Source organism: Euprymna scolopes, chromosome 2 (assembly GCF_053919585.1).
Source record: "Euprymna scolopes isolate OS-2025 chromosome 2, ASM5391958v1, whole genome shotgun sequence".
In the NCBI taxonomy this organism is placed as follows: domain Eukaryota; kingdom Metazoa; phylum Mollusca; class Cephalopoda; order Sepiida; family Sepiolidae; genus Euprymna; species Euprymna scolopes.
This window is the reverse complement of record NC_136483.1, coordinates 75,730,301-75,754,088: the sequence shown is the minus strand read 5'-3', so window position 1 is coordinate 75,754,088 and position 23,788 is coordinate 75,730,301. Positions and strand designations below refer to the sequence as shown.

Here is a 23,788-nt window from a genome sequence, read left to right as displayed (position 1 = left end):
GAAAAGCAAAAGTGAAGATTTGCCAATATGGAAACCAAAATGTTTCAGCGGATCTTGGGTATCATACTGCAATCACACATTTGCAATTACGGCATCCAAAAGCACTACCGCATCACACTAATGGAAGTTCAGATGGTGTGCACGTGTGCTAAGGGATGACAGCAACACTATCACAAAATTTGCTTTTACAGGAAGCGACCAAGAGGAAAGCTGGTGATGAGATCAGCAGACACCCTGCACAATGATATAAAAAAAAAAACAAGTTTTCACCCAGACGAAGCCTGTGATAATCATGCCAAGTGAAGACAAAAGTCGATTATTGCAGATTTGCCGTATAGCTTGGGATGAAAGCAAAAAGAAAGGAGAACTATTAAATAATGAATAAAATAGGTGACGTGAAATGCATTATGGTAGATTTAATTTTATTAAATTATTTTTTAACTACAATTGAAAAAATGTGGTTTTTGTTCATGTTATTGATTTCAATAAAATTGATTAATAGTAAAAAAAAAATATAAGCAACATAAAAACAAGAAATGCACATGTGAAGTAGTCTCACACTTAATGTTGATTCTTTTTTTTTTTTCTTTTCTTAGGTATTTGAAAAATGGTCCTGATCTTCGAAAGGTAAGTTTTTTTTTTCTATTTATAAATTGTGGATCATCTGTTCTTTTCTTAATACTGACAATGTCATTATTTTCATAATATTTTTTATAAAAGATATTCAGTGGAAGCCATTTTTATTTGTCACCTTTCTAAAAAAAAAAAAATTTTTTATTTTTCAATAAAACTCTTGACAGTTTAAATTAGGAATATTTTTTAAGTTGAATATTTCTGTTTCACTTGTTTATGTCAAGTGATTTCACATTTTTTAATATTATGCTTTTTCTAAGTGAATTAAAAACAGGACAGATGAACCATCGTTTTGCATTTGTTTTCCTTTTGTATCACCACCAATCAACACCACTTTTCTCTTGTCCAGGGGGTCGGATCGGATGTGTTTTTTTTTTTTTTTTAAATTTTGTAAGTTGACTCTCCTACCCTCATGGGTCAGCAGATCAAACTGCTTTCAAATTTAAAAAAAAATTTTTTGATCCTATTTTCTTCACTTTCAGATCGTTTTATTTATATATGTATTTCCATATCCCTTTTTTTTACTTTTTCTATCACCTTTCCTTCTTTCTCCACTTGCTCATCTATCTTTTTTTTTATTTACTCTTCTTTAATGATCACCTTTATTTCATAGTCACCCAAATCTTTTGTTTTTTTACCAATACCTATACCTATATACTACCCTTCTGATTTACTGATGTTTTACTTACTTTTAATATTTCTTGATTATTTTTTACCATAGTATTCTATTACTTCATACTCATCTCATATTTAAATGTTATTTAACCAGTTTTTATCTATATTTGCATTTTGTATAATTCTGTCCCTTCTCTTCTTCTGGTGCATTTAACTTCAAAATGGTTCTTTTTTTTCTTAAATTTCCCCTTTACGTTTCCTTATTGTTCTGATGATATAATAAAGTTAGGTAATGGTGTAGATTGGCCTTCCTTTGTTTAGAAAGCCATTTGACGGAAGTGACATCCGACATATTTTTATCTACGGATGGCCAAAACCGTATAGAATGAACCTTTTTATTTATAAGTTTTATTCAAACAGTCTTTCTTTGAACTTAATGGACTGCTTTTTGTTTTGTTTTGTATTTATTAACGGTTTTATTCTTTTTATCAAACAAAAATAGAGCTTTTATAATGACATATATTATGGACTGTTTTTCAAACATCAAAATTTTAAAATTAAAGTTAGTTTAAGACGAGGTGTTTTTTTTTGTTTTTTCAATTAAATTATAAACTTTATTTGAACTTTCAACAAACTTTTACAGATATAAAAAATAGACTTTATAGATATTTTATAATAATTTTTTAAAAATATATTTAACGAAAAGTTTTTTTTTTATCATTTCATTGTTGAATAAAATTTCAAAGTGATAAATGGTGAAAAAAAGATATCTTGAAAAGAAAAAAACACCTCGTCTTTTTTTTTTTAAAAAAAAAACTTTAATTTCAAAATTTTGACAGTTAATAAATACAAAAAAAAAACAAAAACAAAAAAAAAAACAGTCTATTAAGTTCAAATAAAGACTGTTTGAATAAAACTTATTAAAAAAAAAAAAAAAAAGAAAAAAGTTCATTCTATACGGTTTTGGCCATCCGTAGATAAAAATATGTCTGACGTCACTTCCGTCAAATGGCTCTGTAAACAAAGAAAGGTCAATCTACACCATTACCTAAAGTTATGTATAACTTTTTTTCCTCATTTTTCATTTGAGATTTAGATTCCATAAATTGAAAAATTTATAACAAATTTATTATTTGACAAAGACTATAAAGATATAAGTTTTTTCCTTATTCCATGGAGTTTCAATGAATGACTCATATCTTCAGAGGACTTTAACTTTACAGTATTATACAATCTGAAATTGTTTCTTAATTTAATCAAATGCTGAACTTAGTCATTTTTTATGCCTCATTCACTGTGCACTCATGAGGAGACCATGCATACTTCACTTGTTTATACAGATGTTAAAATTTACCAATTGGACAAAAACTGTATTTTTACTTTTGTTTTTCCTTTTTGCAATTTTTGTTTTTGATTGATTTTTCTTTGGTCTTTGATTTAATTTTTCTTTTCTTTGTAGCCGACTAATCTTTCCAATGAGTGTATCTTTACCGCACCTGCTTCACCTGGTTCCATGTCATCCCATGATACGAACACGGAAATTCCGTCCTCATCAACGCAACCAACCAGTCAAATCACAGATGAAATCGCCAGTGGTTATCGGTTAGTATTTGGTGCAATGTCTTATAGATTTTAAAAAAGAAATTATTTGATGTCCTATTTATAAGATAATATTGCAAAAATTTTGATATTTTACATTTGCCATGGTTTTCTTTTCTTCTGATTCCGATATCTATGCCGTGGCTTTTTTTTTTCATGTGCATTAGATAAGAATACAAACAGCGTAAGCAAACTCAGATAGGTTATGTATAAGTCTGTTGTGCTGTGTGTGTGACCGTCACAGAAAATGACTCCCAAGTTTTAGAATCCACATCTTATTCAAGTTCCAGTGTATCAACTAGAACAATTGAGGCTTCATTGTCATTCAGGTGAAGTCGTCAGCTCATCTCATCATCTCTGGCTGCTTTCTTGTGTCTACTTCGATTTACTTGAAACTGAACTCACTCAGGAACCTTCCCAGCTGCAAACTGACTCTTAATAACTCTAACTATTAAATATGTTAACTTACGACCGGAAATCCTAAATGCCTGATCTTTCTCTCAGATTGACTGATAAACGGAAGTGACCCTTGATCTCTCAGCCACTCCCAGCTGACTATTCATCCTACTTCCAATCGCCTTTCCTTTTTGATGAATTATTTCCTCGCATTCTCTGGAGTCTTCGCTCACTCCATATAATCACAGAATAGCAAATCTGATTTATTTGGATTACATTACAAGTATTTCTTTATGTAAAATTGACCAAAATAGGTTTGAAAATGCCAGACTACAGACAAAACCAATAGAACTTGGAAAGTATCTCACATGCATTTCTCCCAAAAAACTGGAAGCAGGCAATTGTAATCCCCATACCCAAACCAAAAAAAGATCATACAAACCCAACAAACTACCGACCCATTGCACTCACTAGTTGCCTGTGTAAAACATTCAATTGGTACTTGAAAAGCAAAAATCTGATTACAGAAAGTCAGTCGGGTTTCATGAAAAATAGAAGCCCCACCGACCACCTAATAAAACTGGAAACACGCAAAAGAAGCATTTGCAAAAAAGGAACATCTAATAGCAATTTATTTTGACATGCAAAAGACGTATGACACTGCTTGGAAATACGGAATCCAAAAAGACCTGTACGAACTAAGACTTAGGGGCAGAATACCAGAAATTTCTTAACAAATAGAACCAAGTACGGATGGACAACACTTATTCAGTCCAAAAAGATCAAGAAATGGGTGCCCCCCAAGGCAGTATCCTATCTGTCACCCTCTTCAACATTAAAATAAACAATATCATAAAAAACATAGACCCAGGAATTGAAAACGCTCTATATGTGGACGATCTACTTATATACTACCAATCTAAATATATACAAACAGCTGAACGCAAACTACAACTTTGTCTGAATAAAATAAACAAATGGGCTATAGAAAACTGATTTACATTCTCAGAGGATAAAACTAAATGCATCCATTTTTGCAAATTACGAAAATTCCACCACGACTCCAACCTGAAACTGGGCAACAAGAACATCCCACTCATCGACCAATATGAATATTTAGGTATCGTATTTGATAAAAAATTGACTTTCATACCACATATAAAATATTTAAAAACAAAATGCCAAAAGACAATGCAATTGACCAAAGTCCTAGCACATACCGATTGGGGTGCAGACAAAGTCACATTATTGAAACTATACCAAACTCTAATTAGATTTAAAATGGATTACGGATGCTTCATCTATGGAGCAGCAAGGAAGTCCTACATGAAAGAACTAAATACAATCCATCATCAAGGATTAAGATTGGCCTTGGGAGCATTTAGAACCTCTCCAGTAGAAAGCCTTTACATAGAGGCTCATGAGCCTCCACTGATACTAAGACGACAGAAGTTAGCGGTACAATATTACCTAAAGCTAGCATCATGTCCATCAAATACGGCATACCAATTTACCCTCCATTCACAATACACACATCTCTTCAACAGGAAAGAAAATATCATCAAACCTCCGTATAAAAAACCTCCTCACAGAAGCCCAAATAAACATAACAAAAATACATGATATTAAAATTAAATAAATACCCCAAAATGAAAACCCACCCATCAATCTTCCATGAAGAATTACTAAACATCCAGAATACATATAAAGAATACACACAAATCTACACTGAGACGAATCAAAAAATGGAGAAAAAGTAGGATGTGCAGCCATCCACAAAAAAATAAAACTAAAGGAAAGCCTCCCAAACGAATCTTCTATTTTCAGCGCAGAAGCAACAGCCCTAGATTTGGCACTAAATATAATAACCAACGATGACCATCAAAAATATCTCGTACTTACAGACTCACTTTCGATATTCATATCACTAAAAGAAAAAAAAATGATAAATCCACTTATTACAAAGGTGCTAAACAAAATAGATGCCATAACCATGGGAAAAAAACATTATCTTTTGCTGGATACCAAGCTATATCGGCATCTATATGAATGAATAAGCAGATAAGGCAACAAAGGAAACCCTGCAACAAAACCACATAAGCGGAAAAATCCCCCATATAGACCTAAAGACTAAAATAAACACATATTTGAAGAGAAAATGGCAAGAAAACTGGAGCTCATGTACAGAAAATAAATTATTCCAAGTAACACCAAATATTGGAACGAGAGACACCAAAAAGTTAACAAGAAAGGAAGAGGTAGTAATGACCAGACTGCTAATAGGTCACACTCATGTCACCCACTCACATTTACTAAAAGGGGAGGAGACACCTATCTGTATAACGTGTCAAGAACCCTACACAGTACACCATATACTGACGAATTGCATTGACCTTGAACAAACCCGAACAAAGTATTACCAAGAAAAAAATCTAAAAACAGTATTAAACAAGATTGATCCTCAAAAAATTATCAATTTTCTGAAAGAGATTAAAATATACACTAAAATATAAGGAAAGATCCCCCCCCCCAAAAAAAAAACATTAAGAAGAACATACCAATATATAACACATCATAACTAACGTTTCGGCATTAAATGACCCCAAAGTGGTTGATATGCTATAAAACAAAACAAACAAACAAACAAACATGCATTTCATATTGATAAAATTGTTTCTTTGTATGTTTCATAAGTAGGGGTAAACTACAAAACTAATTAACTTATTATATTGAATTTCGGAACAACTAATTTTCGGTAATGTGAGCTATATTTAGTTTAACTTAATCTTATGCAAAGGAGATTGGAAGTCTTTTGCAAAAATTCTGATATTTTACATTTTTATGAAATTTTAATCATAAATACCAGTTAGTAAATATTTAAAATTTTCAGTTTCATTTCAAAGGATTGTTAAGGAACAACCTTCCAAATTAAAATATTTCAGATCTGCACGAAATTTGATTCATAATCAGTCGACATCAATTATGAAAGATTTCTTAAGATTCCCTTTAGTTTAGGCTTTAAATTTTAGGATTTAGGATCAAAATTGTAATAAAGACTTTACACAATTTAATAGTTTCTATATTGATTGTAATCTTTTTAATGAGACAAAAGTGGTGCAAAACTGTTCTGTCGCATGAATTAATTTTATAAACTAACAATATATTGGTCTATAGTATTGATTTCTGCTATCAAGCTTCGTGTTACCAGATCAGGCTGTCTAAAGATATTTGCTTCCTGACCTAAAATACACAGAAAATCTTTTCTTTTTTTATAAAATTTTTTTTTAATTTCCTTCAATCAATTTCTGCCAAAGCTAAAAACAAAGCAAAACCAAACATCATGAATAACTTTTTTGAAGATATAAAGAACTTGAAGCATAAAAACTTCTACCAAAATGACTCAATTCAACATTAAATAATCCGAAAAGGGTTGATATGCCGTAAAAACAAAACAACTAAATGATATTGACAGAAGAGAAAGTTATGAATATATGATCCGTGCACATTTTGATATTTTTTTTTATTTTTATATTTTGTTTTTTTATTCCTTGTTTTCTAGTCAAGATTTTAATATATTTTGTTTGTGTAATTTTAGGACTTGTTTGCGGTATTTCTTGCCTCCTAACTGGAAGATTGATAAGGAATCGGTATCGAGTATGTCATTATCTGATTTGGCTGCCTTCCCCCTCGATGACTTCTTTGATCATTACGAGAAAGGACTTAGAAAGGTAACTATCGTGGGAGGTGACAGATCCTTTAAACGTTACATCCTTCTGTGTTGTCTTACGTGAAGTGAATGGTCAGATGCAGTCCTTTCGCGTTCATTTCAGAGGGGAACATTATTGGCTCATAAAAACATTGTCTAGACATGCTTTGTTGCAGAGCAGCATCTATGTCAACTTATGATTGGGAATGGGGAGGGAGCTTATGAATTAAAGATGAGTAGCAGGAATATGTATTGTACAAAATGTTTAACATAGATTAAATATTGAAATTTATAAGAAATAGTTGGTCTAAAAAATATTGGTACTTGTACAGTTTAATCATGACATTAAAAAATGAAAATATCTTTAAAAAAAAATTGTTTATATTGTACGTATCCGTTATGGAATGAAGTTCTCCAGAATAAAAATTTGCTTAATTTCATCCAGTAGTTTTTTTTACAGCGAAAAAACAATTTATGATATCGAGAAAAAGGTTTGATTTTTAGGAAGAAAAGCTAGTATTAAAGGTGGGAAGGGAGTGTCAGTGCTTTAAACGGAGTTATCTCCCTGTGGCGTGTTCAAAAAATTCAAAGATGGCTGACTTCAACATGCTCTCATAAAAATGTGTTTTCCGTTGTAAAAAACAAAAAAACAACTCAAATTAAGTGAAATTTTTTTTCAGAGATCTTCAGTCCAAAACAGATACGTATAATATAACCTTTTTTTTTTTTTTTCCAATATTTTCATTTTTTAATGTCTTGATTAAACTGTACACGTACCAAAATATTAAAACAAAAAAATTAAGTAATTTAAAATTTCAATTGGTTCTGTAATGTTTTTATTTTATTTTCATTTAGGAAAGAAAATAAAATGATTTTCGGTTTCCACCATTAAATTTTAAGAGCTGAAAAAAGATTATAATCTCTAAAATAATTAAAAAAAAAAAAAAAAAAAAAATGCATTCTTTCAAGAACATTCTAATTGGTTTAAAAAAGACAATTTTTTACAAAAAAATAATTTTTACTGTAAAAATATGTTAGTTTCCTTTTTATAATGATGATCATTAACTTTATTCATGATACTGGCAGGGAAACCACCATTTATGCTCTGTTGTACCATACAGTTTGCTCTCAATGCAGTGGCTTTAGATCCTTTGTGACAATACTGTTAGCAAAGTAAATGGCACATCAGACTACTGTATGTAGACCTCTTGACATACCAACTGCCATTTTGGTGCTTCTATATTGAACAAACAAAATTTGAAATATTGGAATTTCAAGTAAAACAAATGGTACCTACGTAATTGCCATGTCGCAAATAGTAACATATCCGAACATTAGGGAAAACGATAAGGTAGAAAAATAATTATTAATGAAAAACAGTTTTTGCTAAAGTTTATATGGGGGAATAAAATTTGTCTGACATTTTGAACTATGTTCGTCACATGACATAAGCAATAGGACTTAATTATCTCCCCTGTCAACTTATCTCTTTTTTTTTTTTAGTAAGCATAAAATAGCGATTCTGCTTTGTTTCACAAATTGTTTTTTTTCATTAATAATTATTTTTCTACCTTATCTTTTGTAATTTTGTATTTTTTACTATCTGCGGTATGACAATAACATAGGTACTATTTGTTTCACTTGAAATTCAATATTTCAATTTGTTCTTTCAATATAGAAGCACTTAGGATAGAATTTGGAGATGGTTTTAAATTATCCTCTTTGTGGTAAAGATTACTTGGGAGGGAGATGTCTTTAAAGTTTACGTGTTGATAAATGATATAATGCAACAGATACTTATGTCTGATTGATAAGTGATGAACTTTAGGCCTAGCTATAGCTGCATATGGTGTAAGAAAGCCCATTGGTTAACTTGATCATATGACATAAGGAAAGATTTGAAGTTGGTTTTCAGTTACAGCAGCAGCAATACTTGTAAAGCAACATGTTGTTTCCTTTTAGATTTACAAGGTGCCTTCAATAAGTTTCCAGATTTTTTTGTACAGGTATTTAAAATTGTAGACTCTTGAATTATGAGATGAGTGACCAATTTTTGTTTCAGGTTCAAATGAACAGCTACAGCAGGAATTGGAATACACCCTACTAAAGCCTGATTGTCACAGTTGGTGAATTTTAAAAATGCAATCTAGATGTGAGGACATTTTAGAAGAACGATATGGAATAAAATTCTGTTTCAAACTTGGAAAAACGTATGGAATGCTTCGGACTGCTTTGGACCATCTTGCATGAATCAAACACCAGATTCAAAGAAGGCAGGAAGTCTGTGAGGGATGATGAGAGGTGTGGAAGGAGTAAGGAAGTTAGAATGCAAAAGTTAATTGACCAAATAAAGAATTTTATGGATAAGGACCATTGTGTATCTATAGAGACAATCAGTGCACAGTTTGATGTGAGTGTGGGAACTGTACCCAATTATTTGTAAGGAACTGAAGGTTGCTCAGAGAAGATAATACTATTTGACCAAGATGGGCATCAAGACAGTTCCTCATCCTCCCTATGGTTTAGACCTTGCTGTCTGTGACTTTTGGTTATTCCCTAAGCTCAAGGAAAACCTTAGAGGCTATCGTTATGAGACAATTGAGGAGATGAAAGAGGCTGTGACGAGGGTCATTAACACGTTCATACAAGAGGATTTTCATGGGGCCTTTCAGAAGTTGTTGGAACTGTACAAGTTCATTGCAGCCGGAGGAGATTACTTTGAAGGGGAATAGAGTTTCATGTGTGCACCATCAATAAAAGTGCCCATGCAAAAGTCTAGAAACTTATTAAAGGCATCTCGTATAAAGAAATTAAAAAAATGTTCAACGTATATATATAAAAAAAAACAAACTTTGTATTCTTTCTAGGTACGAGTATTTACTCCCATTTTAACTTATTTTCCTTTTTGCTTTAAACACTTTTTTTCTTCTTTCTTCTAAGTTGGTTGGCAAATTCCAAACAGAGGCAGCTCTTAAAGGCGAAGAAGCCGAAAGCTACAAAACAAAGGTAACAGCACTGCGTAAACTTGTGATTCAGTTGCTCAACCGAATGAATAAAGTAAGTGATTGAAAGACTTTTTGCTTCATTTTTTTTTTTTTTTTCAGCTTTGTTTTTTCATTTAATTTTACTAAAACAACAAAATGGTGTTTTAATTTATAAAAAATGAGTAAAAATATAATTAAAAATATTTTAGCTTGGATCAATGTTTTCTAACAAGGCCCATATAACTCATCTGTAGACCATGACATCTTATTAGGGGGCACAAGACCAAGTTTTAAAGGGAAGGTGGTACAAGAGGCCACAAAAATTTAGAACTCGTAAAAATAGGCTCTTGTGGAGACAAGGTTGTTAATCTGGGGGGGGGGGTAACTAGCATGGACTAAAAAAATAAGGTGCTTTGAGCAAAAATCAAAAGTTGAAAAAATAAATTTTCTTTAAAAACCAATGATATTTATTTCACTTTTCATATCAAGTTTAATTAAAAGCAATATTATCTACCTAATTTTAATGTTAAATATTACTGCATTATTTACATAAAACATATCTTTACATGTGACACATGGTAAACCATATTTGGTTTGGAACTGGAACAAGGGAAGTAACTCAGGGTTGCCAAACTATAAAAATAATGAAAGCAAAATTTTTGAAGAAAAACGGCTAGAAAAGGCCAAATGGCAAATGTTCTTTATTAATCTGTATATCTCTAAAAGTTAGAATGTGTGTGAGGACACTTCTTAACCTATATACTCAACAAATTTTTAATCTACAGACTTGAAATTTCGTATATAGGGTATTGAGGCATGTGAAAAACTTTAATCTGTTTTCATCTGGAAAAAAAAAAGACTACTATGGCGGTCAAAATTGATACTTGGGGGTCATCAGATTTTTATCTGTTTGTCAGCTGTTTCACAAGGTTTGAAAACACTTTTTAAAGATTGTGATGAGCTGGTCTGATGGTTATTGTACTTGACTCCTTGTCTTTAGGTTTTGCTTTTGATCTCAGCTTGAGTGTGTTTTTTTTTTTTTTTTTTTACTTGCAAGGAGTGAACTGTTTAGAAAAAAAAACATAATACTCGCATGCATATGTCTCAGTTTCTGTATGAATTAAAATATAATATTTATGCATATTTTATGACTGGGCAACGCCGAGCAGCCTGCTAGTACTATATAAAATAAAAATGCTTATATTAAATGTTAGCTCCCAAACATGTTTTTTTTTTTTTTTTTTTTTTTTTTTTTACGTATTGCTTTCTTTACTGTGATAATTTGTGACATTTCCTATGAAGTTGGAAAAATTATTATTTAAAAAAAAATTTTTTTTAATTTAAAAAATTTTTTTTTCTTCTTGCACTAAGGAATGTTAATAATACATTTTACCATTTTCATATTTTTTAAAGCATACCAAAGAACTTTAAAGAATATTTATTTAAAAATGTTAAAATAATTGTAGATAAATATATAGATCAGTGTCCTCAGCTATATCTCACTCCCTCTCAAAATTAGATTTCATTTATTTTTTTTTCAGAATTCAGAGTGGGGGATTAGTTATCTATATAAATTTAACGTAAAGTTAAAAAAAAAAAAAAGAAAAGCCCAACCTAGCAACCCTGAAGTAACTCAGTTTCGAAAGCAATTTTTATTAATATTAATTTTTGGATATGTTACTAATTTTGATATGATAATTAAGTAGATAACACTGGTTTCAAATGAAATTCAATATTTGGATTTTCACTTTAATCATAAAGAAATGCAAAAATTAAGCATTTTTTACAAGATACAAAAAATTAAGCATTTTTACAAGATACAATTTAAGACATTAAAATAATTGAAAAAGTAAACGTTACTGTTTCCTCAAGTGCACCACTTTTTACCCTAAACTACAGCAAGCAATGATGTTTCTCTATCCCTTTGCAAAAGTCAGTTGCGTTCTGCAAAGACAAAAAAAAAGCAATTTTACTCTACAAACCAACCTGTGGCACAATGGGTGAGAAACCCTTTCAGGGGAGCCTCAAGCTCCCCACATTTTGTGCCCTTATGCCAAACTTACCCTGTATTAGATGTGCACTTGCTCTGATTGGGGGGGGGGGGAGTGCAAGCACAAATTCAGTTAGGGCACATTTTTAAAGGTTGACGCTGTCAGTTCACAAAGGTTGATAGCTGTTTACACAAAAAACTGAAGTTGTTGGCGATGCACGCGTCAGGTCAGTTTTAATATGCTCCTCAAGTGTGAAAATAAAAGAATCTATATTTTTATAAAAAAAATGCCTTTATTCGCTATTTTGTGGAGTGTTCAATTTTCAGAGAAGTGGCCGCTGTCATGAAGGATGCCATTAACGATGATGGAAATGCTGCCCATAACCCAGACCTGCTAGCTGATAGCCGAGGTCAGATAGACCACTTGATGCAAGGGGATGTGCCTATCATTTCATTGGTTTTATTGTCCCCCGGGGAGCTGGTGCGGTGCTAAGATGGAACAACTGTTTCAGAAACGTCTCCACAACACACACACCCAGAAACATGCCCCAGGAACTGATTGCGTCATAAGCAAACTCTACGAATAAATATTTGAAGATATAAAAAACTTGAAACATAAAACTATTTTTACTAAAATGACTGGATTTGGCATTTAAGCAACCGAAACCAACCTCACCCTAACTGTAATGTTTCAACAAACATGTTGGTTTAAAATTTGAGACTATGTGCTTAAGCTTTAATTCTCATGTCTTGGTAACAGTGTTTTTTGTTTGGGGATAAATAAGAGTTAAAAAAAAAAAAACGTTTTTCATTTGATTGATGCATTTTGAATTTTGTGAAATTTAAAACTCCTTTCTTTAAATTCACATATGTCTTCAACAACTTGTCATGCAAGTCTTTTTTTTGCTCATCTAATATTTTTTTTCTCTTTTTACCCTAGAATGTCAAAGTTGATCTTGAAGCTGATGGTGATGATATCGACAAAGTCTTGGAGGAATATGCCGAGCAAGCCTCAAATAATAGTTTCTAAGCATTTCCTTCTCCCCACACCCCTATCCAACCCAAACACCATCTTGAAATCTTCCAATGGCACCAGTTTCACAGTTGAACATTTCTTTCTATTCCGACTGACAATTTTGACATTTCGTCTAGCCCCCACTTCCCATCAAAATAAAACTTTCTCCACGACACTGCCATGTGTCCATACCTCAGACTTCCATAAACACTGTTTATACCATCCAAACCACCAACCATACATCTCCATCAACATATGTGCATACCATCAAGTGATCACCATCCATACCATTAGCCCAATATCATCATTTTGAGCCAACTAATACAAAAAAAAAAAAAAATTGTGGAAAATTCACATCTTTAAAAAAAAAAAAAAAAAAAAAAACTTCTATAAAAAAAAAATTAAAAATTAAAAAATGATTTGTAAATTGTTGACTTTTTTGTGTCATTAAAATCAAGCAATTTTCAATGTTTTTTTTATTTTTTTTTTTTTAAATCATTGAATTTTTTCTTTGGAAAATTGAAATAAAAAAAAAATGCTTGACAAATGTTAAAGATCATGACCAAAGCAGAATGCAACAAAATTCTGTGCAGGCATTAAAAATGGTTTTTATGTTATTTTTGTTGATAGTCCTTATCTTATTAATATTTGAGTTAAAATCCATTTAGTATATTGTGCATGTAAACTTTAGAAAAACATACCTCAAATGTGTCAACATTATGTGAATAAGTAAAATCACATGACATCAGGTCAAATTCAGTTATCTTGTGTAATCACTATAATTTTATCATATTTCAAGCATACTTTTCTCAAGTTTATATGCGTAAAACTAAATGGAATTTAACTTGAAAAGATTTCTATTTTATATTTTACAAGAAAGACAACGTAAAACCTTTTTATTTTTTTTTTCTCTTGTATTCTGCTCAGGTTAAAATTTTTGCCAAATCTTCTTTTAATGTTTTGAAAGTTTTTACAGAAGAAAATGGGGAAAACTTTGTTCATGTGACTGGATATTACTTTTTAATTTAGTATTATCTGGAAACATCTCCATTCGGAGGTAGCTGGTGCAGTTCAACCTGTCTGGAATGATTTTCACACCAGGTAAGGTAAAAGAAACTCTTCTGTAAGTGTCTACTGAACAGACATCTTAGAAATATTTTTTTTTTTTTTTTTTTTTAATGCAATTTTAGAGTTTTTTTATTTTTGAACATTTCCTTCATGTTGCATGAGTTTTTTTTTATTTTTTTTTTTTATTTTTTTTTTTTAACTAAGTGATTATTTATATATTAATATGATAGTGAAAGTCCAAATATAATTATTACAGTATCAATTTATTTATTTAAAATTGTTTTTTATTCAATTTTCAACCCAAACAAGGCACAATGCCACTTTGAAATAGGGGGCTACTATCGGGGACATTAAGTCGCAGGGATATTATGAAGGGAGATGAGTGGCAAGATGTCACTTGAACTTGTGCATGTCAGTACAGTTGGGAAAGCAGAATCTCGGAAGGAAGTTTCAAAGTCTAGCAGTTCTGGAGGAGAAACTACTTGAGTAGAAGGCCTTCTTACATCTAGGGATCTCTACTGTGAAGGGGTGGGATTTAGCTGTTTGTCGGGGTATTCATGTCGAGGGGGTACAAGTGTTTGTAGTTCGTCAGAGCATTCACCATTAAAGTACTTGTAAAACAGGCAGAGGGACGCAACATTTCGTCGATAGGACAAAGGCTGAAGCCTAGATGACAGTTCAGGCCCTATCAGGTTGGTGACTCTCTTGTCAAGAAGTGAGAAACAAGTAGCAGATGCACCAGCCCAAATGTGACAACAGTACTCCATATATTGGCAAATGGTGGCCTTATAGAGGTACAGGATACTTTCAGGCGTAAGTAGTTTTCTAGCACGGTAGAGGGCGGCCATCTTCTTCGCAGCAGCCTTGGCAATGCTCTCAATGTATCTATTCCAGTTCATGTTCCCTGTAAACGTTAGGCCTAGGAGTTTAAAGGAAGTACTTTCGGGTAATGTGTTCTTGGCCATTGCTATTGGTGGTAGAGAAGGTTTCTTGTAATTATTGAAGGAAACAAGTTTGGTCTTGGCAGTATTGAACATAACCATCCATTTTTGTCCCCATTACACTACAGATTTGAGGTCATCCTCTAGTGTTTCTGCCATTTCATTAGATATGTGTTCATTTGTTTTCCCCTTGTGCCTGTTAGAGAGAGTGGTGTCATCAGCAAATATATGCATCTCTGAAACAATTTTATCAGGGAGGTCATTTATTGGACTAAATTCTCATGAAACTAATTTTAATGTTTTTAATCTTTATTTATAAAATTATTTCATGTAAAATAACTTCCAAAACTTTCAGATGAAGATTTACTACAAATTTTAAAAACCGAAATGACTTTACAATTTACATGCTTCAAATTCTTTTCCAGTTTGGAAAATTATTTTTCAACTATTAACAAATTATGCCTTTCAATCCTTTATTAATGAAAAAAATAACATTATGGTGGATTTAATTTTGTAATTAATTTCCTTTTTTATTTTGTTTTATTTTATGCAATTAAAGTTATATTGGCATGAAAAATACTAACACACACAAAAATAGTTAATTTTATTAATATAGAGATTTTGTTAGAATCGTTTGAATAATTTTGACTAACAGAATACCTTGGTGGGTCATAATTTCTGCTTCATTTGCACGTGAATTTATCTAAATAATAAAACAAGAAAATTAACTGAACCCAATTCTCTTCTATTTATATAAATTATCTTTGAGGAAAAAAAAAATTACATTCAGAAAACGACCTTTAAAGTTACTTTTCTTGGACTATCATTTATATCTTCTCTTCTCTTCAGTAGTCTGTCGCTGACGACGATGACGTTGCACCATGCCTAACAGTCCCAGATAGATTACGCCTGATGGACTCGCTGGTGACTGTGGAATCCAATTCGTGAATTGCATACACGGCCGCAGGCAGCACAAGGGAAGATGCCGTCTGCCCGCTGCGCCGCGTGCCTTTGGTGTCTTCTTCGCTCTGCTCGGTCCTTATAGGTGGAGGTGAAAGTTTCCAAGCCCTCTTGGCAGATGTTTCGCCATTTTCTCCGATCAGCAGCAGCATGTTCGATGGTGTTGGATTCTATGCCACACTTTTTCAATGATGTTTTCAGTTGGTCCTTGAAACGTTTATGTGGACCCCCAGGGTTGCGTCTGCCCTCTGCAAGTTCCCCGTAGAGGACCTTGCGTGGGAGCCTTTCTGCTGGCATCCGGATGGTGTGACCAAGCCACCTAAGTTGTCTATTAGTTAGAATTATTTCAAGTGGGTCCATTTGAGTGCGCCTGCGTATCTCATTGTGTGGCACCCTGTGCCACCATTTTAAACCTAGTATACGCTGTAAGCAGTTGGTATGAAATGCTTCTAGCTTTTTCAGGTGGCGTCTATAAGGCACCCATGACTCGCTGCCATACAAGAGGATGGAGAGACAGATTGCTCCATAGACAGAAACCTTGGTGGTGGTGGTGAGGTTACGGTTCATAAAAACTCTGTGCGAGAGTCTATGTTGCCTGGGACCATAAAGATAAATCAAATTTAAAAAGCGATTTTATTTTTGAATATTACTCAAGATAATTTTATGGACATGGTTAAAAATATTAACAAAAAGCAGTAGAAGTAAATAACTATACAATTTCTTTTTTTTTAGATTTAAAAATATATGAATTGCATATGCACAAAAAAAAAATCTTAAAAAATAAAACTTTATGTACCTACCTGTTAAGTTAAAAAAAAAATGACTGCATCAAAATTTACAAATTCATCTAGTATTATTGTTTTTATAAAATATAATTTGCAAATGGTTTCTAGCTGGTATTATGATGATTGTGTGAATGATCTCTTGGCTGGTGACCTTAATGTAAGCAGAAAATGATGGACAAGAGATTTTGCTGTTAAAATGTTTTTTACTTGTTTAAACAAAAAAGTACTTCATGAACTTGCATAATTTTTTATGGATTGTCTTTTTAAACCTAACACACAAGTTCATGATGAAATTTGTTTATTTTCTTTTTATGAACAGATTTTAATATTGGTTTTAAACTAAATAAATGCTCAAATGTGTTATTACATTTTTCAATTTACACAAAGGTAATGCTAAAATTTAACAAATTTTATCCCAAAAAGTTAAAATGATTGGATTTCCAATCTGTAAAAACAATGACAAATATAAATTATGATTACTTTTATTTTTCTGCGTATGATTTGAATTTTATTTAATTATTGAATATCTTATGATTCTTGTCCAGAATTCATCCCATATTAAAAAAAAACAAAAACACTATGATATATATACCCATGACAAAACAATATCATATTTCAAAAATCATGTAAATTAATGAAGTTGATTTTTAATAAAAAAAAAAATCAAATTTTATGTGTAATCGATGATTGTGATGCTTGCCATAATTCAAACTTGCAAGATTTAGGTTAGGTTGTAATGCCAGCAAATTCCTATTAATCATTTAAAAATGATTTTTTTTATAAAAATACAACTACTTGACCAATTTATGTAGTTTTTGGAATTTATATTTTCGTTTCGTTACGGTACATACATCATACAGATTTTTCTTTATTTTTGTTTTTAATATAGGGGCAATTCTTTTTATCTTATGAAACAAGCCAAGCTTAAATAAAAAATAAATTTTACTAAAAATAACAATATTTTAAAAATCTTAATTTTTAAATTTCATTATTTAAAATAATTAAAAATAGAATTAAAATTCTACCAGACTAAAACTGAATTGTTTGTTTTGTCAAAATTAGTATGCATGTACCGAATTTAAAATCAAATAATTATTTTATTTTATTTTTAGTATAATTTGGATTTTTATGCAATAATATTGACATATATTTTGTTCAATAGAAAAATGAATTTAAAAAATTCAATATTTTAAAATAGATTAAAGAAAAAAATAATTTTTAGGATTTTTTTTTTGTCAGTTGTGATAATAAAAGCCAAAAATTTGCTGAATTATTTTCATCTTAGTTTTATTTTTTGTCAAAAGTTGGGTGAGTGGGGGTTATGTCTATATGCATTATTATTTAATTAGATGATACTATTATAGGTGCTTCCATCTTACTGGCCACTGTATGACACAAATAAATAAAAAAAAAATGAATGTTTTAAAATTCATGCTTTCTTTAAAATCATTTTTGTGTTCATAATTGCATATCAAGTGAACTACACAAACTCCTTTGTTATTGAAACATTAAAACATTCAAAATATGTGAATATAAAAAAATGCATACAAAGTGTGATTGTAATTAAAAGTTAATGGAGTTTTTTTTTTTTTTTTTTTTTTTTGAGATGAAAATTGATAATTCGTATTATTTGAACTACTGTTTTCATTTTAGTGAATCGTAGAAAATGACCTTTCAAATGCTAACCCCACATCTTAGTTGTCTGTTAAGGCCATCACAGTTGCTCAGTTCATCTCTAAACCTCCTCCAATCTGCTCTGAGCCAAAAACTGTCATAAACTGTTGCAAATTGTAAACTGTCTTTAAACTATCTTTAACTCTTAATTTTATTGACTCGAGGGATCAGAAATCCTAAAAATCTTGTCATTATATCAGAGTGACCGATAAACAGAAATGACTTGCCTTATCAGCCATTACCAAAAACTGACCAGTGATCGTGAGGCATCTTCCTATCTCAAGAATTCCAAAGACCTTGACAGCTTCCCATCATTTTTTTACTGACCTCACTTCCTATACTTTTGTTGTATTAATGAATAATATCATCTCATTGTTATAGTTTTCCCTCTGTTTTTATGAGTCACTTCCTAACACTTTGAGAGGGGGGGGTATATATTCACTGGCTGACTCTTGGTGTAACAAATAAAGTACTTGGAAAAATTCAGTTGTAAGTGACACTCTTGTGGAGGTTGAAGGTTCAATCCTCAGGTCCGGTGATACTCAGCACCTAATTTTCACCTAATATTTTATCAGTTACGTTACGGGTACTTGTAGACAAATCTAATATGGATTTGAAACCTATTCTTGTTTTTAGATGTACAATCTTACTATACATCACTAGATATATGAGAAGAGTAGACCGAATAATCCAGATAATCAATCCTCATCTCCAAAATTATCAAACATGTTTTACGTTCAAAAATACTGCTGAATAGCATTTTTGAAAATTTTCTTGAACTTAATATAATTTATAAATTTGAATGCAAAAAAAAAAACCCCAAAAAACAAAACAATTTGACTTTGGGATAAATTTTCAAAATCTTAGAAAAGTGAAGCATATTTAGATTTTTATATAATTTATTTGAAAAAAAAAAACCAAACAAACAAAATGTCTAAATAATCTCTCATTGACCGTTAAGTTTCCAATTTGACATGAACTTTGAGATTAACATCAATTCGAAACGCATCCATCATAGCCTGGCGGGCAACATCACAGGTGCTCCGAATATTATTGCCTTTGGATCCAATTATCATATGCTGTAAAGAGAGAGAAGATTGGGATTTTAAAAATGGAAAAAGATAAGTGAATGAAATTCTTGATTCCTTTATTTTCCACTTAGCTGAAATATATTTATAACTATGTCTGCCCAGGAATTCAACTTTATCTTTTTTGTTTCGCTCATTGACTTTGTCGTCTGCCTTTTCTCAATTTCTTTTAATAAAATATTTGTTTTTTGGGAAAGGTAATTCAATGAAGGAATATATGCAATTCAAAGAAAAAAAAAAAGCAGCTTTGCAGTAAAATTAATAGAATGCCTTATGAAATGTTGAAACTTACATTCCAGAAATGAGATATTTTGTCTAAATACTTTATAGACTTGGAGTGGGTTACTGTTAAATATCCAGACTAGGTGTATTGAACAGGTCATTTGACAGAAGTACTAGGTGTACTTGGGCTAGATCCAGAAGAAAATATAACACGATTGTCAGAAATAAAATAATCACCAGTTGAAATCAAGCCACTTGCTCAGGTGGATTGTCAAAAATAAAATAATTGTTGATTGGAACTATCTGCAAGAAGCTATCCGTAGAAAGAAACATCCTCTCAGAAAAAACAAAACAAAAAAAACACTTGAGAGGGTATATTAACTTTGAAGTCTCAGAGTGAAAGGGTACATTGATTTTAAAGTTTAAGAGTGAAAATTTTCAGGTGGATATATAGTGTCACAAATTGTTGTATAATTATAACACAATACTGGCGGTTGGTGGGTGATTTGTACTTCACAAAAAGACACCCTGTAATTTTAATGTTAAAGGGTTCCTCACTAACCCTTTAAAATTAAAATACATATAGTATGAAATAGAAAAAAAAAACTGTTGCATGCTGGTAGTCTTTTTTTTTCCCCTTTTTAAAATTGGATTTTTGTGAAGTTTAATTGAATTGCCTACTGTATCTCACGGATGATATTGTTTATACACTAGTTGCATCTATTTGTACATATGATATACGGCATAATCACGTTGACTCTGTTTCTTGTCAGATCACAGAAGTTCAGCAACGTTGAGACTGGTCATTGCTAAAATGGGTGACTAATTGGCAATTCAAGGCACTGTATGTAGGAGGATGTCGACACCTCCCTGCAAGAGTTGCAAAAACCTAAGACAGGGATATCATACTCCTATGAAACTTCTTCCTTTGGAGGAAGCTGGTTAAACCCAGACAGGGTTAGTGCTCACAAACACACACCTATTTGGCATTTTATTTGCTTGCGTTTTTGTTTTGCCTTTTTGGCACTAATACACTTCAACTAACTAAAAGTATTTGTTTTTATTTTTGGAAGAATTCTAGTAGGGAGAAGGGGAGACAATCTAAATTTTAATGATTTAAAAGAAAATGTAAAAATAAGACGAAAATCAAATTTCTTTCACTCACCAAATGTTTCTTCTTTTTACAAGTAACGTTTAGAACTATTGTCAACAAATCATCGTGGCTCATTTCCCACATTTCAGTTTCCTGGAAAAGATAAAATTTATGGATCATGTTTACATCAAGTACTCCAAACAATATACACCAGTTCTTTGAGAGTAGTTGCTCTCAAGAAGTTTTTTTGAGCGTGAAAGAATTTATTCACCTTTGTGCTGGGATAGTCCAACATGAAGGTCAATAAAGGAACTCCATAGGGGATTAGTAAGGGCGAGGGGAGCTACTGATTACCTTTTTGTCAGGCGATTGTGATGGTTAGAAGAGAGAATCTGCTCTGAGTGGAGTTGAGCACCGGGTTTGAGTCGTCTCAACAACTTTGAGTTCCCTTTGACCTGGCAATTGGCTTGGAATGCATTGCGTCTCAATACCATAGAACACAATTCCAGAATAGTAGATTCACCCAGGTGTTCCCATTGCAGAATAGCAACAGAAGAAACACCTTACCATGTTTTTTTCAAATGCTGCAAACTCTAGTGGTACTGGGAGGATATCAATGAGGTGACAGCTCATATTGATACTGAGCATCCTCATCCCCTAAACATATCCTATGCAATCGAGAATGCCAGGTCACTGGGAAACAGGAAAGACGAAAGGTGTTTCTTGCGATCCTGGCCATAGTATGAATGGGGGTGCAGACATTTCATCTGAGAGATAAACAAGGGGTTTGAATCTTTTACTGATTAAGCTTAGATCACGTTCTTCAAACACCAATTGAAGGTCAAGATAAGATGTGAAAAAAAAAGAGATTATATTCTACGATTTTTGAAAAAAAAAGTAGATACAAATAACGAGCTTGTGTGTATGAAGACGAGTCGTCTGAACACGGCACATGCAATTCTTAGTCCTGTCAGTAAATTTTTAGTCTTTTAGCTAGTGCGTGACCCCCCCCCCCCATCCTTCCCTGCCAGTAGAAAGCCTCCAATATGCCAACTCTCCATTTAAAATATTTTTCTTTTCGTCCCTGGTCTCTCCCAAATAGCATTCATCTTGGAAGGATATCACCCCCACCTACCGCATTTTTTCTTTTCTCTTCCCCACTTAGAGATTGGCTTGCTTATTTTCGGTTCCATACAAACCCGGTCTATTATTTAGAAAAGGTTGGAAGGATCTTACTAATCAATTTTTTTATTTCTTTTTTTTTTTCTCCCCACTTCATTCTCCAATGATATTGTTGAGTATAGACATATTTATTTTTAATAAAATTCTTTGAAAAATCTGAATCAGGACAACCCCTTGAAGTAAATGTGGTATTATGGTGATTGATTATTCTAGTTAAGAGTACAATAGACATTTTCTAGACTTTGTGATAAAGGATGACCAAAGACACCTATTTTTTTCACACTTTCAAATTGACCTTGTGCCTAATATGTTGCTCATGTAAATATTTTTTATATTTTGGCAAATAAATATTTCAAAGTGTAGTATCTGTTCTGTCCAAGGTCAGTGAAGGAGGAGTCATAGATTGAAGCAATTTAAATTTTTATTTCAATTCAGTGTAACCCTTTTGGGGGAGCTGGATTTTCTCCACATTAAAAATCGACCTTGTATCTAACTCTGTCCTTCGTTGTGAGGAGGCAAGCAAATAGGGACTTTATCTCATTAGATATTTTTAGGACCAGAGTTGTCCCCCTTGGACGCATCTGGTTTTAAAGCTAGATGGCCAATCATTCCTTAGCTCCACCCCGCTTTATTCTTTAACTATTATGAAATGATAGGATCAGACGGTTTGGGGGCGTTTTGTAATTAATCTGTTTGCCGAGAAAATCTTTCATATTAGGTAAATAAATGTGTTCAGATTTATTCAAATATGTTTTTCATTTCCAACTGGAGTTAGTGTTTTAATGCCGTAACACAATGTAAATTATTAAGTTGAGGAACAGGTAGTGGTGGGAGGGCATAAGGAAAAATCTCTATTTCTTGTTCCTTCAGAATACTTTTAAGATGGTGTTGCAAGATGGTTGCTTGTAGTTTAACCATAAAATTTGATTTTCTTATTTAAAAATAAAACTACTTGATCAGTTTACGTGATTTTTGGTCTATGATATTTTCTTTTCATCATAGGTATGTGCATCATACAGATTTTTATTCATTTTTTCAATGGGATGAATTCTGAACAAGCACCATTCTTTTTCTCATGTCATTAATATATTTTTTTTCAGGTTACTTTGTGCATTTCCAACTCGAAGCTTCAACTGTACGTTACCAGTCTTGATCTCCTTAAATATATGTGAACCGTAGGGTTACGTGTTTGAGCCATGTCACAACATAAAATAAATATAAACTAATGAAACACTCAAATACGTACATAAACACAATCTGAGAGACATCATTTTTATACTTGCAGGAACTTAAAAATTTAAATCGCTTTCTTATTTGCACTTACAATGGTGTTCACGCTGGTTGGGTCGAGTTGAATTCTCCCCTGGCTTGCACGATGTCACAAATCATGGCAACCAAAGTATGGGAGATGGTGCAGCTCAGAGGGAAGCAAAAAAACAAAAAAAACAAAACAAAGAAACTTACAATTTTAATTTTGTATGGCACTTCTTCTGGTAGCACTTCCAGAAATTTCTCCCAAAGTAAATCTTGCGCCAATATCAAAGGGTCTTGGTCGGTGACAAAACTGCTGTGGAATTCCCAATCGCCAGGCCGTGCTTGAGTTAACAAATAATCCTGTAATGAAAAAAGCATTTCGTTTAGAATTTTTCTTGAATTTAAACATTTCATCTATATCAAATGTTTCGTCCCTAATTTTAAGTTGATTGCTTAATAATTGTCTTTTGCCTAAATTTATATTTCATGTTTTGCAACATTTAATGGTCTTCTGCTTAAAACATATATAATTTTAAATGTATATTTTTTTTATTTATCTATATATATATATATATATATATAT

The 23,788-nt window shown here is 31.9% G+C and overlaps 2 protein-coding genes across 4 annotated transcripts in view; one reads left to right on the top strand and one right to left on the bottom strand.

Moving 5' to 3' along the window:
• Positions 1–13,406, top strand: part of LOC145292415 (uncharacterized) — a 101,983-nt gene extending 88,577 nt beyond the window's left edge. For all 3 annotated transcript variants that reach the window (XM_080138725.1, XM_080138723.1, XM_080138726.1), the window contains exons 26-30: positions 597–627; positions 2,708–2,850; positions 6,839–6,971; positions 9,890–10,006; positions 12,864–13,406. In XM_080138725.1, coding sequence (XP_079994851.1) covers positions 597–627; positions 2,708–2,850; positions 6,839–6,971; positions 9,890–10,006; positions 12,864–12,953 — 514 coding nt within the window. In that variant the 3' untranslated portion in view covers positions 12,954–13,406. The remainder of the gene's footprint in view (positions 1–596; positions 628–2,707; positions 2,851–6,838; positions 6,972–9,889; positions 10,007–12,863) is intronic.
• A 5,841-nt stretch (positions 13,407–19,247) lies between these two features.
• LOC145292451 (GTPase Era, mitochondrial-like) overlaps positions 19,248–23,788 on the bottom strand; it is a 251,142-nt gene continuing 246,601 nt past the window's right edge. The window contains exons 9-11 of the mRNA XM_080138727.1: positions 23,416–23,565; positions 20,842–20,922; positions 19,248–19,445 (exon numbers count right to left, since the gene is read on the bottom strand). Of these exons, the coding sequence (XP_079994853.1) occupies positions 19,323–19,445; positions 20,842–20,922; positions 23,416–23,565 (354 nt within the window). The 3' untranslated portion in view covers positions 19,248–19,322. The remainder of the gene's footprint in view (positions 19,446–20,841; positions 20,923–23,415; positions 23,566–23,788) is intronic.